Raw genomic sequence first — 19432 nt, 5'->3', positions numbered from 1 at the left:
TTTGAGCATTTTTACCTGCCATACAAATGTAAAACAAGGTCAAGCAATGCGTTTTAAGAGATATTACAAAAAGTACTCACCCTTCAAAGAGGACACGTGATGGAAAGGTAACAGGACGTTTGGTAAAATCAGATGTCGTTATTTAGGGTTCTGCTTCTCCTTAGGAAATCGAACATCATTTGCCAACATAAAATATTTTATTAACAGCGCAGGTAACATTTGAACAAGTACCACAACATTGTAACAAATGTTAAACAAGTATAAAGTAACTCACCCTTTGATGAGGACATGCAGGGAACAAGGTATGTGCGGGACTATACTGCCACCTAGTGGTCTTTTATGGGTACTTCTTTTGAAGTTGACACCAAGTGGATGTGCTTGGTAAAAATGGTGTAGTAAATTGTATTGCTCATCATCATTGCTAAGGTTTATCAATGCCTTGGACGCTGACAGTTTACATTTTCACTTGACTTCCGAGGCATTTTCTTCATAAAGTATCCTGTTCTTTTTGGACCCTGAAAGGTAAACAAAACATTTGAAAATACTTAAAGCTGTCGTCGGCAGGTGTACCAAAGCAGTTAGGACTCCTGCTCCCCCAAAAGCTGGACACACGTTTTGTCTTTCAGCGCCTCGTTGTCCCGGTAGATGTATATCAGCGAACCGTCCTTGGAGCTCGCTTCGCCGCCTGACTCTTTTTCAACGTCCACTTCCTCCTCCTCCTCTTCGGCGGCCAGCAGGTCACTGAACGAGCCCACACAAGGGTCATGCTCCTGGAGGTATGGCGGGTACTGCAGCGACGCCCTGTCGATGCGCACAGAGCGCCTCACTGGTGTGAAGAAGAGCACCTTCTGGCCGTTGACTTGCTTGGGCTCCTTCTGCTGGCTTAAGGGGCCCCTGCAGGAAGGTGGAAAATACATTGTTGGATCCCATATTCTTTTTCTAAACAAATTTTGAACCCCGAAATCTGACATGTGCCACAAGGGCAAATACAGGGATAATAAGAGGAAAATTGAGAAGAAAAAAAAAAGAATACAATTTCTATCATGTAATCATACTTGCCAACCTTGAGACCTCCGATTTCGGGAGGTGGGGGGTGGGGAGTGGGGGGCGTGGTCGGGGGTGGGGCGTGGTTGTGGGCGTGGTTAAGAGATATATATATAAGAAATACTTGACTTTCAGTGAATTCTAGCTATATATATATATATATATATATATATATATATATATATATACACACCGTATTTTCCGCACTATAAGGCGCACCTAAAAACCACACATTTTCTCAAAAGCTGACAGTGCGCCTTATAACCCGGTGCGCTTTATATATGGATTAATATTAAGATTCATTTTCATAAAGTTTCGATCTCGCAACTACGGTAAACAGCCGCCATCTTTTTTCCCGGTAGAACAGGAAGCGCTTCTTCTTCTACGCAAGCAACCGCCAAGGTAAGCACCCGCCCCCATAGAACAGGAAGCGCTTCTTCTTCTACTGTAAGCAACCACCCGCCCGCGTAGAAGAAGAAAAAGCGCACGGATATTACCGTACCTTTCATTTCCTTTGTGTGTTTACATCTGTAAAGACCACAAAATGGCTCCTACTAAGCGACAGGGATCCGGTTCATGAAAAGACGCAATCTCTCCATCCGCAAGCGGATTACTATTTCACAGCAGCTGATATTCCTGTGAACCGCACTGTGGATACAAAGGGAGCACGTACGGTGAATATTCGCACCACAGGGAATGAGAAGTCATCCTTCACTGTGGTTCTAGCTTGCCATGCTAATGGCCAGAAACTTCCACCCATGGTGATATTCAAAAGGAAGACCTTGCCAAAAGAGACCTTTCCAGCCGGCGTCATCATAAAAGCTAACTCGAAGGGATGGATGAAGAAAAGATGAGCGAGTGGTTAAGGTAAGTTTAAGTTTACGCGAAGAGGCCGGGTGGCTTTTTTCACGCAGCCCCGTCCATGTTGATATACGATTCCATGCGCGCCCACATCACGCTGGTTTTAATATATTATTAAAGTTTGACTGACCTATTTGACTGTCTTTTTGACATTCCTTTAGCGCAGTTAGATGCGGCTTACAACACGGGGCGGCTTATAGGTGGACAAAGTTTTGAAATATGCCGTTCATTGAAGGCGCGGCTTATAACCCAGGGCGCCTTATGGTGCGGAAAATACGGTATATATATTATTATTATTACATATATATATATATATATATATATGTATACATATATATATATATATATATATATATATATATAAATAAAAGAAATACTTGAATTTCAGTGTTCATTTATTTACACATTTACACACACATAACACTCATCTACTCATTGTTGAGTTAAGGGTTGAATTGTCCATCCTTGTTCTATTCTCTGTCACTATTTCAGAACACACACGTTATACCAATATACATTATAAAATTAGAAAACGGGAGCTCTAATTTGGGAGTCTGAATTAGGATCAGAAGATCCTATATAAACATTGCGCACTCACGTCGCCTTTTTGTATTGATTACTGCAGCTGTGCACTGGATTCATTCACAAATACAAACTACAACTCACAAACACTTTAGAGTTAGGCTCCACCATCAGAATGTGTACTTAAACTTATAAAGATCACATGGATATTATTCAGTGAGTTGATTCACCAAAACTAACCTGTTATACAGGAGGAAAAAGCACACAGGACGTTTCAATTGTTCACAGACTGGTCGCGCTCATCAGAGAATGACAAGACACTTCCGGTCTGCAGGTGATAGCATTCATTTGGGAAGAAACGCCCTACTGCCCCCTACTGATAAATGTGTAATGACAGCTCCAAAAACGAATTCAAACCACAAAATAAAATAAATAAATCAACACAAAAATGTGACACATTATGGGTGGGTCACATATGCATGTACAGTAGATGGCAGTATTGTCCTGTTTAAAAGTGTCACAACATTGCTGTTTACGGCAGACCAACTGCTTTACGGTAGACGAAAACTTGACTGCTGTTGTTGTGTGTTGTTACTGCGCTGGGAGGACGTTAATGAAACTGCCTAACAATAAACCCACATAAGAAACCAAGAACTCTCCCTCCATCATTAGCTGTTTATATGGTGGGAAAGCGGACGTGTGAACAGGCTGTCAACACGTCACTCAGGTCCGCATGGAGCTGGAGGGGGGCGTGGCCTCCAGCTCCGCCTGAATTTCGAGAGAAAATTTGTCCCGGGAGGTTTTCGGGAGAGGCGCTGAATTTCGGGAGTCTCCCGGAAAATCCAGGAGGGTTGGCAAGTATGTGTAATGTACCACACATTTTTTGTTTTTTTAATAGTAGATAATTTACTAACATTATGATTAGAGATGTTCGGTAATGGCTTTTTTGCCGATATTCCGATATTGTCCAACTCTTAATTACAGATTCCGATATCAAGCGATACTGATATATACAGTGGTGGAATGAACACATTATTATGCCTAATTTTGTTGTGATGCCCCGCTGGATGCATTAAACAATGTAACAAGTTTTTCCAAAATAAATCAACTCAAGTTATGGAAAAAAATGCCAACATGGCACTGCCATATTTATTATTGAAGTCACAAAGTGCATTACCGTATTTTTCGGAGTATAAGTCGCTCCGGCCAAAAATGCATAATAAAGAAGGAAAAAAACATATATAAGTCGCACTGGAGTATAAGTCGCATTTTTTGGGGAAATGTATTTGATAAAAGCCAACAGCAAGAATAGACATTTGAAAGGCAATTCAAAATAAATAAAGAATAGTGAACAACAGGCTGAATAAGTGTACGTTATATGAGGCATAAATAACCAACTGGTATGTTAACGTAACATATTATGGTAAGAGTCATTCAAATAACTATAACATATAGAACATGCTATACGTTTACCAAACAATCTGTCACTCCTAATCGCTAAATCCCATGAAATCTTATACGTCTAGTCCAGGCGTGCCCTTTACGTCGATCGCGAGCTACCGGTCGATCTCGGAGGGTGTGTCAGTCGATCACCAGCCAGGCATTAAAAAAATAGTCCTAAAAATGAGCGATCATACAGTAAATCTTCACTATGACGTCACTTTCGTCACTTGATTGACATTCACGGCACCCGAGGGTCTTCTGAGATGACGCCGGCTGCTGCCAGCTCATTAAAATTACCGACTGGAAGGCGAGAAACACTTTATTTCAACAGACTCTGGCGCCGTACCTGTCGTCAAAACTCCAAAGACCGACTGCACAGTTGCACAATAAAAGCTCTGCTTCATCCTGCCTGCGCTAACAAAATAAGAGTCTCAGAAAGCTGGCGTGCACAAGCTAGCAAGCTACGGAGTTTGCCGACAATGTATTTCTTGTAAAGTGTATACAAAGGAGTACGGAAGCTGGACAAATAAGATGCCAAAAACCAACCACTTTCATGTGGTATTGGACAGAAAGGCGGACTTTTTTTCTCCTCCGTTCGAAAATGCGGACGTTATCATCACCACTGTCTGATTCCAATCAATGCAAGTCATCACAATCAGGTAATACACCAACTTATATTCTTGTCTTCATGAAAGAAAGGAATCTATATGTGTTAAACATGCTTGTATTATCTTTAAACACCTTTAACTTATTAACAATATTAACTATATGTGTTAAACATGCTTGTATTATCTTTAAACACCTTTAACTTATTAACAATATTAACTATATGTGTTAAACATGCTTGTATTATCTTTAAACACCTTTAACTTGTTAACAATATTAACTATATGTATTAAACATTCTTGTATTATCATTAAACACCTTTAATTTATTAACATTAACTATATGTGTTAAACATGCTTGTATTATCATTAAACATCTTTAACTTGTTAACAATATTAACTATATGTGTTAAACATGCTTGTATTATCTTTAAACACCTTTAACTTATTAACAATATTAACTATATGTGTTAAACATGCTTGTATTATCTTTAAACACCTTTAACTTGTTAACAATATTAACTATATGTATTAAACATTATTGTATTATCATTAAACACCTTTAATTTATTAACATTAACTATATGTGTTAAACATGCTTGTATTATCATTAAACATCTTTAACTTGTTAACAATATTAACTATATGTGTTAAACATGCTTGTATTATCTTTAAACACCTTTAACTTGTTAACAATATTAACTATATGTATTAAACATACCGTACTTGTATTATCATTAAACACCTTTAATTTTTTAACAATATTAACTATATCTCCAAGGTTTCTCATAGTCATTCACATCGACGTCCCACTGAGGTGAGTTTTTCCTTGCCCGTATGTGGGCTTTGTACCGAGGATGTCGTTGTGGCTTGTGCAGCCCTTTGAGACACTTGTGATTTAGGGCTATATAAATAAAGATTGATTGATTGATTGATTGATTGATATATGTATTAAACATGCTTGCATTATCATTAAACACCTTTAACTTGTTAACAAAAACATATATTTCATAAATAAGTAAATATAAATTATATATATGAATGAGGTAGATCCCCACGACTTGATCAATTGAAAAGTAGCTCGCCTGCAGAAAAGGTGTGAGCACCCCTGGGCTAGTCTCTTACGTGAATGAGATAAATAATATTATTCAATATTTTACGGTAATGTGTTAATCATTTCACACATAAGTCGCTCCTGAGTATAAGTCATACCTCCGGCCAAACTATGAAAAAAAACTGCGACTTATAGTCCGAAAAATACGGTACTCACCCAGGAGTGACTGTGATCTTGTACTTGACGACAGACGAGCAGGTCTTCTCCCCCCAGATGTGGGCTCTGACTGGGGCCGGGGGAGTCACAATGGGGTGCTTGTCGTCACTCTCAGCTGCACTTTCCACTTTGCTTGGAGTTTGGCATTCTTCCTTCTCGTCGTCCTCACAGGCTGAGACGGGCAAATATTAATAAAGGAGAAACGGCAAACAATAACAATGCAGGCGAACAAGGAGGCAAGAGGGCCACTGTTTTGCATTGTCCAAATGCCAGGGCTGACATTGGCAAGCGCTTTTGTCCTCTCTTGCCGCGTATAATAGTGGTGAGTGAGTACAGTCAGGGCTGTACAGTGCGAGCATTTTACCCGCATTTGCGAGCAGAAATAGGTCGTGTGAGTATTGAAAAAAAACACGGATCAAACTAAGGCTGAAACGACGCGTCGACGTAGTCGACGTCATCGGTTACGTAAATACGTCGACGCCGTTTTTGTGCGTCGGCGCGTCGCATATTTACGTCACACTACTTTACTGTCATGGCGGAGCGCAAAGCAGACGATGCGAGCGAGGGGAAAAAAGCACGCCAAAAGTCGTCAAAAGTGTGGGAGTATTTCAATAAACGGCCTAATAATGTTGTTGTATGCACACTGTGTCGAGCGGAAATGGCCTATCATAGCAGCACAACGGCTATGAACGAACATTTGAAAAGAAAACCCCCGACAGCGTTCTTGCCATCACCATCAACAAGTCAATCGTCCGCGTGAGTATACGTTGTCATTATTACACAAAAACATGAATGTGTCATTTGTATCTGCGTTGTAAATTCATAAACTAAAGCACCGTTTCGCTCTGAGAGGCGCGTTTGGCGTGCCTGTTCAGTGTTTACAAAGACGCGCTCCTCTTTAACGCTGTGGAGAGGCGGCGGCGGCGAGCGAGCGGCGAGGCGGGGCGCGCCGGGAGCGACGCCGCAATCGTTCCCAGGTGCGCGATCCGCGCAGTTGGAAGAGAAAAGACTTTGTGTAAAATTAAAAGATTGTAAACCTGGCAAAGCCGTCTGGCGTTCAGTCTGTCGGTTCTGAAAGAACCCCACGGCACAAGACGTGTCACAAACGCTAACGTTAATTAGTTGTGCAAATACCTTTTACAACATTAACAGTTACATATACTATGTACAAACCAACAATTAACTTTCACTTTAATCATACTATCATTGTTGTGTTATTAAGCAAAATAAGCAATACTTTTACTTTTGTTGAAATGTTTACACTGTACACTTTTTTGTATTGGATGTTTAGCTTTATTTTTGCACATTTTAGCAAATAAGCAATACTTTTACTTTTGTTGAAATGTTTACACTTGTTACAGAATATTTCCGTTTTGCACTTTTTTGTATTGGATGTTTATCTTTATTTTTGCACATTTTAAAGCAAAATAAGCAATACTTTTACTTTTGAAATGCTTATACTATTCCAGAATATTAAGATTTGCACTGGATGTTTACTTTTATATTTGCACATTAAAAAGCAAATAAGCTACTTTTAATTTTGTTAAATGTTAAAAGTTTTAAATGTTTACATTGTTACAGAATATTTTGTCATGTTGTTGTCAATGTTGACTGAGTGGCCATACTTTTTTTTTTGTAAATAAAAGCCATGCCTTTTGAAAAAACTGGCCTACATTTATTTTTTCCTCTTCATTTTAAATTAAAAAAAAAATCGGTGAAAGGAAAAATAATCTATAGATTAATCGAAAAAAATAATCTATAGATTAACCGATTAATCGAAAAAATAATCTATAGATTAATCGATAGAAAAATAATCATTAGCTGCAGCCCTAGATCAAACTTGCATAAGATTTTGTGCAGCATGTTCGAAATAAACTTAAACACAGTGCTCGCACAATTTAGGGATGCTCTCTGTGTTTGAGGGTTACAGTAGGCTTTATGATGGCATTGTGTTTATATGTATGAGTGCCAGGGGTGTAACGGTACGTGTATTTGTATTGAACCGTTTCGGTACGGGGGTTCCGGTTCGGTTTGGAGGTGTACCTACAACAAACAATACTCCAGCACTGACTGGAGGGCAAGGCAGGTTTGAATAATGCCTCTGATTAGTGCTCGGGCAGCAGGTGAGCGGGCGAACACTAATCAGAGGCAGGTGGAAATAATAAGTAACCGTGGTAACTAAAACAAACAAGGGTGCACAAAAAACAGGAACTATGAAGTCCAAAACTAACAGGACATAAAACATGATCCGGGACATGGATCACGACAGGAGGTGTACCGAACGAGTTTCCACACGGACATATTAAGTAGCGTAACGCTCGTTGTGTAAACAATGCACACCGAGGCACAACACACGGCATGCTAGCAGCTAACGGGCTAGGATAGACTGACCATACGTCCTCTTTTCACCGGACATGTCCTCTTTTGCAGAGCTGTCAGGGCGGAGTTTTTTAAATGCCTCAAATGTCCGGCATTTTCAGTTAGGGTTGCGAGTATTTTCAATGTACGTTCAGGGTTAAGAAGGGGTTAAAAACAAACAGCAGCATTGGTGAGGGAGGGGCAGAGACAGAGAGAGAGAGAGAGTTATGATAAACGCGCATGCGTCGCCAGGCTCTGCTTTTTATCCATAGATTTATCACATTTAATTTTTTATCATCTATAGCAGGGGTGTCAAAAGTGTGCCCCGGAGGCCATTTGCGGCCCACAGCTAATGTTTTAAAGGCCCACGGCACATTCTAAAAATACTATTCAAATAAACAAAAACATAACAAAAGTGAAATAAAAAAGCTTAAAGGTTAAATGTAATTTAGAAAAAGTTGCAATGTTGACTAATAAAAGCGTTTCTTTTTTCTTTCAAACTGTCATTGCTCAAAACATAATATTGAATCAAAATCAATGTTATTATGAATTATTGACCTATCCAAGGTTCCAATTACTTCACATCAAATATTCCACTAAGAAAAATATTTTTGGTGGAAGATTTTGCAAATTTGGTAAATAAATAACCCCAAAATGTATATTTTGTTGTTTTCTTACTGTACCGAAAATGAACCGAACCGTGACCTCTAAACCGAGGTACGTACCGAACCGAAATTTTTGTGTACCGTTACACCCCTAATGAGTGCACATGTGTACTTTGTTAAAGAGTTAATAATTAAATTGTGATAACATATACATTTCATATTGCTCCAAATTATGGGGGGTTTAGTAGTAGTAGTGAAAAAGCTAATCTTACAGCCCTGACAATCGTGACATGCAGCTTGTGTAATATTAGGAAAACGCTTCACCATCACAGCCACCTTGGGTCTTGTCCTTTTTCTTCAAGATGTCAAAGACCACCGTGCGCAGCTCGTCCACAGGCTGCAGTAGGCGGACAAAGACACAAAACAAAACCCGTGTACACTTTTTGCAATGAGCTGAATGATCTCAACCGTCTCCACAATGGCGAGCGCTTACTTCCAAAACAACATTGACGGCCTCCTCAAACATGGGCAGGACGTCCAGGTCGCCCTCTTGCTCCATCAGGCGGGCCTTAAGGATCCAGAATTTGACAAACTTCTGGGCGACGGGGGGAAGCCGGGAGAGGACCTCCTTCACCTGGCGGTTTTGGCGGCTCTGCGTTGCAAAGACAGTCTCACTACCTTCACATTAACACTTGAGGAAATGACTCATTGAATGCGTGATTGGCATTCTGCTGAAACAATATGATGGTAGTAAGCTAGTTAGCAGTTATGTAATAGCCAGTAGGGCTGTGTCAATAAAACGATACAGATATACAGTACCCCGTGCTCAGAGAGTACGGGGTATCGGACTGTCTGATTGTGGCAGTCCGCTCCCTGTATGATCAGTGCCAGAGCTTGGTCCGCATTGCCGGTAGTAAGTCGGACACGTTTCCAGTGAGGGTTGGACTCCGCCAAGGCTGCCCTTTGTCACCGATTCTGTTCATAACTTTTATGGACAGAATTTCTAGGCGCAGTCAAGGCGTTGAGGGGATCTGGTTTGGTGGCTGCAGGATTAGGTCTCTGCTTTTTGCAGATGATGTGGTCCTGATGGCTTCATCTGGCCAGGATCTTCAGCTCTCACTGGATCGGTTCGCAGCTGAGTGTGAAGCGACTGGGATGAGAATCAGCACCTCCAAGTCCGAGTCCATGGTTCTCGCCCGGAAAAGGGTGGAGTGCCATCTCCGGGTTGGGGAGGAGATCTTGCCACAAGTGGAGGAGTTCAAGTACCTCGGAGTCTTGTTCACGAGTGGGGGAAGAGTGGATCGTGAGATCGACAGGCGGATCGGTGCGGCGTCTTCAGTAATGCGGACGCTGTATCGATCCGTTGTGGTGAAGAAGGAGCTGAGCCGGAAGGCAAAGCTCTCAATTTACCGGTCGATCTACGTTCCCATCCTCACCTATGGTCATAAGCTTTGGGTTATGACCGAAAGGACAAGATCACGGGTACAAGCGGCTGAAATGAGTTTCCTCCGCCGGGTGGCGGGGCTCTCCCTTAGAGATAGGGTGAGAAGCTCTGCCATCCGGGAGGAGCTCAAAGTAAAGCCGCTGCTCCTCCACATCGAGAGGAGCCAGATGAGGTGGTTCGGGCATCTGGTCAGGATGCCACCCGAACGCCTCCCTAGGGAGGTGTTTAGGGCACGTCCCACCGGTAGGAGGCCGCGGGGAAGACCCAGGACACGTTGGGAAGACTATGTCTCCCGGCTGGCCTGGGAACGCCTCGGGGTCCCACAGGAAGAGCTGGACGAAGTGGCTGGGGAGAGGGAAGTCTGGGCTTCCCTGCTTAAGCTGCTGCCCCCGCGACCCGACCTCGGATAAGCGGAAGAAGATGGATGGATGGATGGATGGATATACAGTACAGGCCAGAAGTTTGGACACACCTTCTCATTCAATGCGTTTTTTAATTTTCATGACTATTTACAATGTAGATTGTTACTAAAGGCATCAAAACTATGAATGAACACGTGAGAAGCTTGCTGAAAAGGAAAATTGAATTGAATTTGAGAGCAACCAGCATGGACGAATAGAACAGACACGTCATTGTTTTGTCTGCTCGCGGAAAACAAACATCCTAATCTACGATTTGACTCCCTCGAATGGCCTTGACGCTGTGAAAACAGGACCAGGCTGTTCTGAAAAAACACCTCAATGATGGACGCTTTTGACCTGCCTCCCTCCTCAATGACAACTGGAGTCGAACTTTTGCAGATCGCCCTCAGTCTATAAAAAAACATTACATCATCACACCCAAGACAATTGGGCACACACCCTCCGTCCCCCACCCCACGCCTTCACCACCGCTTGTTTCCCCTCGGGGTGATAGTCGGATGGCAGCGCTTCATAGCAGCGGTCGCCTTCCAGGGCCCCAACTCCCCGCCCCTCTGTTGCGAGTTAGTGGTGATTGAATGTAACGTGTTTATGTGTGCATTGCATGGAGGTTTTTTCCCACTCCAGACTAGGCCCCCTTAGGAGCCCAGTCTAGATTGTATTTGTTTACTCATCTTTTTCCCCAGCGTTTTACCTTTTTCCCCCATCTTCTAAGGGGCGCCTTGTGGCGACCCATCAGCGTTCCTGTTTTGTAACCCTGTACAGTGTTTGTTTGTCTCATCTTGAACGGGTTTGTGCTGAAAACAAAGTTTCGTTGTACTTGTGCAATGTCAATAAAGACCTATCTGATCTGATCTGGAGTTATGTACTTAACAAAAAAGGTGAAATAACTGAAAATATGTTTTATATTCTAGTTTTTTCAAAATAGCCACCCTTTGGGTTAGGGTTAGGGTGGTTAGGCGCGGCCGGACGGCTTCCCGGCCTGTGGAGGTATGTGGAGGGGGGTGTGGCCTGCGGGCCTGCCGCGGAACGGGGTGTTGCCAGGACCGGCCTCGAAGACAGCGACAGGCGCGTAGATGGCCCAAGTGGGCCTTGTTATCTAATCACCTGTCGCCTTTATTAGCAGCAGCCGTAATGAGACGAGTAGTTGGAGTTGGAGGTGCTGCTGAGCGGACGCAGGATAGAAAGACAGTTTGCTGGAAAGCAAAAGACTTTGCACTATTCTATGAAAATAAAACAGTGTTATACCCGGAATTCCTGGCTCTCCTGGCAGTGTGTGGTGGTCTGAAGAACCCACTAGAGGGCAACCTCTACAGTGTGTAAAAAAATAAATTAAAAAAAACACTTCTGTGCAAAGAGGAGACTCGGGAGATTTTTGGAGTTGAACATGAAAACACATGTTGTCAAAGAGTAGTGAGTGCTGCTCTGGGCTCCTCCCCTATACGAAAGCACTGCCAGTGCCATCTTGTTTTTTTTGTAGCTATAAACATATTTGTTTCGCTTTTCATATTTTTACTCACATTTTGCAAATGCGTCATGGCCAACTGTACAAAATTGTGTGTATGGCCCGGCTTCGAAGCCCAGCTGACAGGTGAGTAGATTGCCCAGCTGGGGCTGGTTATCTAATCACCTGTCTACTTTACTTTAGCGTCCAAGGCCATGAGAGGGAAAATAAATCACCACACTACCTCATACCTGCCAACTTTTGAAATCAGAAAAACCTAGTAGCCAGGGTCCAAGGGCCGCAGGCCCCGGTAGGTCCAGGACAAAGTCCTGGTGGAGGGTTCAGGGCTTCGCCCCCCCGACGCAAAATGATTATTAGCATTCAGACAGGTTAAAATGTTGCTAAAACCATCACTTTTCTATCAGTCACAGTGACTTTTCAAAACAAAAATATTACAGCAAAAATCATATGGGTTGATTGGCATGTTTATTCTGTAAGCTAACTTCAATAGTTTGAAATTATTTTGACAGTTAATGCCAGTTATCCTGTCAACCTTTCACAAGACTTCAATTTGTTAATTGAAAGTATAAACAGTATAAACACTTTTTACAGTAAACAAATGGTAAAACAGTACTAAACAATTCCATTTAAAAAAAAAATTGGTGTCATTATTAACTTTCTGTCCAAGCTTGTATAATCTACTGCCTTGTTCAATTGTAAAAAATATTCTGTGCCTAAAATTCACATTTCTATCACAATTATCATACTGTAAACATGGTAAGCTAACTTCATTAAAATTAATAGTCGTGTCAATAGCATGGAATTACAATTCAAATGTAGTTTTTTTGTAAGCCTTTCAAAAGAATTCAAAATATGAAAAATTAATGAAAATTAATTGAAGCCATCAGACACTTGAAAAGTGGCACATCACATCTCTAATGTAATCATTTGAACTTTTCAACAGAAATAGCACTGCAAAAATATTAAGGACATACTTCTGTATTTTGGTAGTTATGCTGTCAACATTTAACAAGATTTCTTCAACTTGGACTTGAAAGCATAAATAGTATAAACACTTTTAACAGTATGTCGTGCTGTGAAATACAGCCGACAGGATTGCGCACCAAACACGAAGCAAGGCCAAAGCGCATATGGTGCAGGAGAACAAAGGACTTCTTTCATTTAAGGTTTGTGATAAACCATCAAACTCATTCGTTAAAAGGACTCTATAGTAATATAAAGCGAATTTTTCTGGACATTATCATGCAAGAAAAGTTTATTTTTGGGACCGTGATCACCGCGTAATGATTTTTAAAGGTTGCATTACAAACATTTAACTGTCCCATGTGATCAGCCAGTGCGATTGGAAATCCATGCTCAATTATTGCCTCCGTAAATAAAACTTCGGCATTTATCACATCCAAAGAATCTGTTTGGGCGACGAAAAACGTTGAAAGTTTTCCACTTGTATCGCTAGCAACGGCATTAGACTTGTGTTTTTTTGTCCCAACGTGGTCTTTTACATCGCTAATTCCTCCGTGTCCGATCGAAAAATCTTGTCTGCACAAGGTGCAATTCGCGTAGTTTTCACCCTTTTTTTTTTTTTTTAATTAATGAAAAACCGTATTTTTTATCACTGCAACCGTAACCCGGAATAGGTTGATGAAAACCGTACGAATTACGGGAAAACCGGAGTAGTTGGCAGGTATGCTACCTCCACAAATAGATTAGTCTGTGGAGTCCTTAATGAAAACTTACATAAAGCGTCTATATTCCAGAATCTAGGCAAGATTTTTGGACAACACACTATTTGGGCACTTCCCAGGCGCATTTAGTGAGTGGAAAATAGCATAACATGTGACCTTTCACAAGTTTTATGCTAGCAACAGCTTTTTAAAATGGGACCAAATTAGGACAATTCCCAACACAAGGCGAGCATTGAGAGTCACAACAACAAACAGTGATTAATAGTCAATACCTCAGCAAGCAGTTTAATGCAGTCGGACAGGGATCTGTCCACGGCTTGGACAAACAGGCGAGAGTCGTCCTCCGCCTTCATGGTGGTCCAGGAAGGTTCGGACAAAGCCACAGCTCGCTTGGCCGGGGGCTTGACTGTCATCGGAGGGCGCTTGTAGGAAATACCTTTGGCTTCCCGCCAGGCCTGCAGTTTCTTCCTTAAAACCACAGAAACACAGCTCACATAAGTCATCCGATCCTCAGTCAAGTTTGGAGTTGGAAAATATGCAGCAAAATGTAGATACAATAGAATAGAATAGAAAGTACTTTATTGATCCCTGGGGGAAATTCAGCACCACAGTTCGCTCACAATAGACAATAATAAATAATGTATCCATCCATCCATCCATCCATCTTCTTCCGCTTATCCGAGGTCGGGTCGCGGGGGCAGCAGCTTAAGCAGGGAAGCCCAGACTTCCCTCTCCCCAGCCACTTCGTCCAGCTCCTCCCGGGGGATCCCGAGGCGTTCCCAGGCCAGCCGGGAGAGATAGTCTTCCCAGCGTGTCTTGGGTCTTCCCCGCGGCCTCCTACCGGTCGGACGTGCCCGAAACACCTTCCTAGGGAGGCGTTCGGGTGGCATCCTGACCAGATGCCCGAACCACCTCATCTGGCTCCTCTCGATGTGAAGGAGCAGCGGCTTTACTTTGAGCTCCTCCCGAATGACAGAGCTTCTCACCCTATCTCTAAGGGAGAGGAAACTCATTTCGGCCGCTTGTACCCGTGATCTTGTCCTTTCGGTCATGACCCAAAGCTCATGACCATAGGTGAGGATGGGAACGTAGATCGACCGGTAAATCGAGAGCTTTGCCTTCTGGCTCAGCTCCTTCTTCACCACAACGGATCGATACAGCGTCCGCATTACTGAAGACGCCGCACCGATCCGCCTGTCGATCTCACGATCCACTCTTCCCCCACTCGTGAACAAGACTCCGAGGTACTTGAACTCCTCCACTTGGGGCAAGATCTCCTCCCCAACCCGGAGATGGCACTCCACCCTTTTCCGGGAGAGAACCATGGACTCGGACTTGGAGGTGCTGATTCCCATCCCAGTCGCTTCACACTCGGCTGCGAACCGATCCAGTGAGAGCTGAAGATCTTGGCCGGAGGAAGCCATCAGGACCACATCATCTGCAAATAGCAGAGACCTAATCCTGCAGCCACCAAACCAGATACCCTCAACGCCCTGACTGCGCCTAGAAATTCTGTCCATAAAGGTTATGAACAGAATCGGTGACAAAGGGCAGCCTTGGCGGAGTCCAACCCTCACTGGAAACGTGTCCGACTTACTGCCGGCAATGCGGACCAAGCTCTGACACTGATTATACAGGGAGCGAACTGCCACAATAAGACAGTCCGTTACCCCATACTCTCTGAGCACTCCCCACAGGACTTCCCGGGGTACACGGTTGAATGCCTTCTCCAAGTCCACAAAGCACATGTAGACTGGTTGGGCAAACTCCCATGCACCCTCAAGGACCCTGCCGAGAGTATAGAGCTGGTCCACAGTTCCACGACCAGGACGAAAACCACACTGTTCCTCCTGAAAGGTTCGACTATCCGGCGTAGCCTCCTCTCCAGTACACCTGAATAGACCTTACCGGGAAGGCTGAGGAGTGTGATCCCACGATAGTTGGAACACACCCTCCGGTTCCCCTTCTTAAAGAGAGGAACCACCACCCCGGTCTGCCAATCCAGAGGTACCGCCCCCGATGTCCACGCGATGTTGCAGAGTCTTGTATATAATAATAATAAATAATAATAATAATAAATAATGTATAATATAATATATATAATATAATATATTATACATAATATATGAATAATATAAATATATTCTACATATATTCTACATTTAAGTTAAGATACAGTAGGGGTGTAACGGTACACAAAAATTTCGGTTCGGTACGTACCTCGGTTTAGAGGTCACGGTTCGGTTCATTTTCGGTACAGTAAGAAAACAACTAAATATACATTTTTGGGCTATTTATTTACCAAATTTGTAAACAATGGCTTTATCCTTTTAACATTAGGAACACTATAATAATTCTTCTCCTCGTTAATCAACATTAAACTGCCTCAAGTTGTTGCTCAGATTAAATAAAATGACAAAACTTTTCTTCTACATATAAAAAGTGCAACATTAAACAGTTTCAAGTCAACTCATCATGCTTAATTTTTTACAGCATTTGGGAAGCCTGTAGTTCCATCCATCCATTTTCTACCGCTTATTCCCTTTTGGGGTCGCTGGAGCCTATCTCAGCTACAATCGGGCGGAAGGCGGGGTACACCCCGGACAAGTCGCCACCTCATCGCAGGGCCAACACAGATAGACAGACAACATTCACACTCACATTCACACACTAGGGACCATTTTTAGTGTTGCCAATCAACCTATCCCCAGGTGCATGTCTTTGGAGGTGGGAGGAAGCCGGAGTACCCGGAGGGAACCCACGCAGTCACGGGGAGAACATGCAAACTCCACACAGAAAGATCCCGAGCCCGGGATTGAACCCAAGACTACTCAGGACCTTCGTATTGTGAGGCAGATGCACTAACCCCTCTTTCACCGTGCTGCCCAGAAGCCTGGAGTTGATTTTTATTATGTAAATGTTATATTTTTATCAACATGTGATAGCAGGGACCCTGCCATTCAAAACTAGGCTGCTGCATTACTAATGATTAATGTAACTATAGCTGAAAAAAATAGTACAATAGCAATAGGAGAGACTATTCATCCCTGAACACCATGGAGTCAATGTACCGTATTTTCCGCACTATTAGCCGCACCTAAAAACCACAAATTTACTCAAAAGCTGACAGTGCGGCTCATAACCCGGTGCGCTTTATATATGGATTAATATTAAGATTCATTTTCATAAAGTTTAGGTCTCGCAACTACGGTAAACAGCCGCCATCTTTTTTCCCCATAGAAGAGGAAGCGCTTCTTCTTCTACTGTAAGCAACCACCCGCCCCCGTAGAAGAAGAAGAAGCGCGCGGATATTACGTTTCATTTCCTTTGTGTGTTTACATCTGTAAAGACCACAAAATGGCTCCTACTAAGCGACAAGTTTCCGGTTCATGAAAAGACGCAATCTCTCCATCCGCACACGGACTACTATTTCACAGCAACTGCCTAAAGACTTTCAAGAAAAGCTGGCTACTTTCCGTGCATATTGTAAAAACAAGATAGCTGAAAAAAAGATCCGGCCAGAGAACATTATCAACATGGACGAGGTTCCACTTACTTTTGATATTCCTGTGAACCGCACTGTGGATACAACGGGAGCACGTACGGTGAATATTCGCACCACAGGGAATGAGAAGTCATCCTTCACTGTGGTTCTAGCTTGCCATGCTAATGGCCAGAAACTTCCACCCATGATGATATTCAAAAGGAAGACCTTGCCAAAAGAGACCTTTCCAGGCGGCGTCATCATAAAAGCTAACTCGAAGGGATGGATGGATGAAGAAAAGATGAGCGAGTGGTTAAGGGAAGTTTACGCGAAGAGGCCGGGTGGCTTTTTTCACGCAGCTCCGTCCATGTTGATATACGACTCCATGCGCGCCCACATCACGCTGGTTTTTAATATATTATTAAAGTTTGACTGACCTATCTGACTGTTTTTTTGACATTCCCTTTAGCGCAGTTAGATGCGGCTTATAACACGGGGCGGCTTATAGGCGGACAAAGTTTTGAAATATGCCGTTCATTGAAGGCGCGGCTTATAACCCAGGGCGGCTTATGGTGCGGAAAATACGGTAGGCTTAATGATCCAGTTACATTATTATATCAACTATCAGAGACAGAAACTCTTCATTTAACATAATGTCCTTTTTTGCTGCTTCAACACAGCTCAATCAACACAGAAAAAGGTCAAGTGAAATAACAGACAGACAGGGCTTTGCTGTCCGTAACACACACACAGCGCAAAATGAGCTAACGTTGCGCTAAAAGCGAATTAGCCTTCACCTCAAGCCAGGACTGCGAGCGAGCTGAGCTGCCGTTTAGGTTTCTAGAACGTCAACGGGCTCAAAGTGATGTTACTAGTGGTTGACTGGGAGGTGTTTTTGTGTACCGCTACACCCCTAACACTGTCTACTCTAAAGTATATCCAAGTTTACATTTTGTAGAATTTTCTCTTGACAGGATATTCGGTAAACTACAACCAGTGGTCAGATACAGTATGTGTAATTGTTTTTTCTCTACTTACATTCTCGCCTCTTGCTCAGCAGTAACTTTTTTGTCCACAGTTTGGGACTTTGGCGCTTTCGTAGCAGGAGCGGCCTTCGGTTGACTGATGGCAGTGGCGGTCCGTGGCGCCGGAGCGTTTCTTCCCTTTGGAGCAGCGGCCTTCGGTTGACTGATGGCAGTGGCGGTCCGTGGCGCCGGAGCGTTTCTTCCCTTTGGAGCAGCGGCCTTCGGTTGACTGATGGCAGTGGCGGTCCGTGGCGCCGGAGCGTTTCTTCTCTTTGGAGCGGTCTTAATGGAGTCATCCGCCACCTTGTTTGCAGTGTCTCTGCCCGTCTTGGGTTTCTCCACTCGTGCCACAGCTGGAGGGGCTTTATCGTCTATCTTGGCGACGCATCTGCTCGTCGCCACTCCGCCGTGGACGTTGGGGCGCTGGCTCGTCTTCCTGGCTTCGAGCTCGGGTCTCTGCTTCGTCGGCTGAGCGTGTGGTGCTGAGCGTGACGAGGAGGTGGTGAATGTTGATTTCAGGTTAAAAGAAGGCGGCTGCGACTGTCTGGCGAGGATGGCTTTGTGGCGAGACTCCTGAGTCTTGCTGGCAGTCAAACAAGAGACAGCTGGTCTTTGACATAGTGGGATTTTGGAGACGGGACAGGAAGATGAAACGCGGGATCGCAAAGGAGCGGATTTCTGATTCCGTACTGGTTCAGAGACTCTGGGTATGATCATGGTTGAAATGAGGCCAGTCCTGGTTTTGACCATTGGTCCCAAACTCATCCTGACGGTGTAAGCCGTAGCTGGGAAGGAAGCGGCTATATTTGTCGCAGCCCTGTGTGAGCCTTTCGGGTTCTTCATAACTGAAAAGTTGGCATTGGAAGAGGCTTTCCCTGTCGGCGGTTTCCTGACATTGGTCTGATTTGTGGGATGGCTGTCTGCTTTCAGGAGGGGCTTGGAGGAAAGCGAGTATGTCGCCCTGAAAGCTGGCTTTTCAGCGAGTGTGGAACAAACACTAAGCGAACCTCTGGATTTCTGCGGTTCAGTCCGGATGCTGCTTTGCAGATTCTCTTTGTTTCGAACCACGAAGGTTTTTCTGCCCGAGTTTTGCTTGGCAAGAGGAGCCAAAGGTTGAGCGTTTTTGTCTTTCTGTCTAAAACTGCTGATGGGGGCTTTGTTTTCTTTTCCCTTGATGAGCTGCAGAGAGAAGACAAGCGACA

General features: G+C 43.5%; 1 protein-coding gene across 3 annotated transcripts in view; it reads right to left on the bottom strand.

The window, feature by feature from the left end:
- Positions 1–388: 388 nt before the first annotated feature.
- The window catches only part of ckap2l (cytoskeleton associated protein 2-like), a 31757-nt gene continuing 12713 nt past the window's right edge, over positions 389–19432 (bottom strand). The window contains exons 4-10 of one of the 3 annotated variants that reach the window (XM_061931917.1): positions 18244–19409; positions 13994–14189; positions 9202–9360; positions 9033–9105; positions 5746–5917; positions 613–894; positions 389–515 (exon numbers count right to left, since the gene is read on the bottom strand). In XM_061931917.1, the coding sequence (XP_061787901.1) occupies positions 488–515; positions 613–894; positions 5746–5917; positions 9033–9105; positions 9202–9360; positions 13994–14189; positions 18244–19409 (2076 nt within the window). In that variant the 3' untranslated portion in view covers positions 389–487. Of the gene's footprint in view, positions 895–5745; positions 5918–9032; positions 9106–9201; positions 9361–13993; positions 14190–18243; positions 19410–19432 lie in introns of all 3 variants that reach the window. The other 2 variants (XM_061931908.1, XM_061931926.1) reach the window with 2 other exon arrangements.

Source organism: Nerophis lumbriciformis, linkage group LG03 (assembly GCF_033978685.3).
Source record: "Nerophis lumbriciformis linkage group LG03, RoL_Nlum_v2.1, whole genome shotgun sequence".
Taxonomy (NCBI): domain Eukaryota; kingdom Metazoa; phylum Chordata; class Actinopteri; order Syngnathiformes; family Syngnathidae; genus Nerophis; species Nerophis lumbriciformis.
Note: the sequence above shows the minus strand (reverse complement) of the source record. Positions and strands in the feature narration are given on the sequence as shown.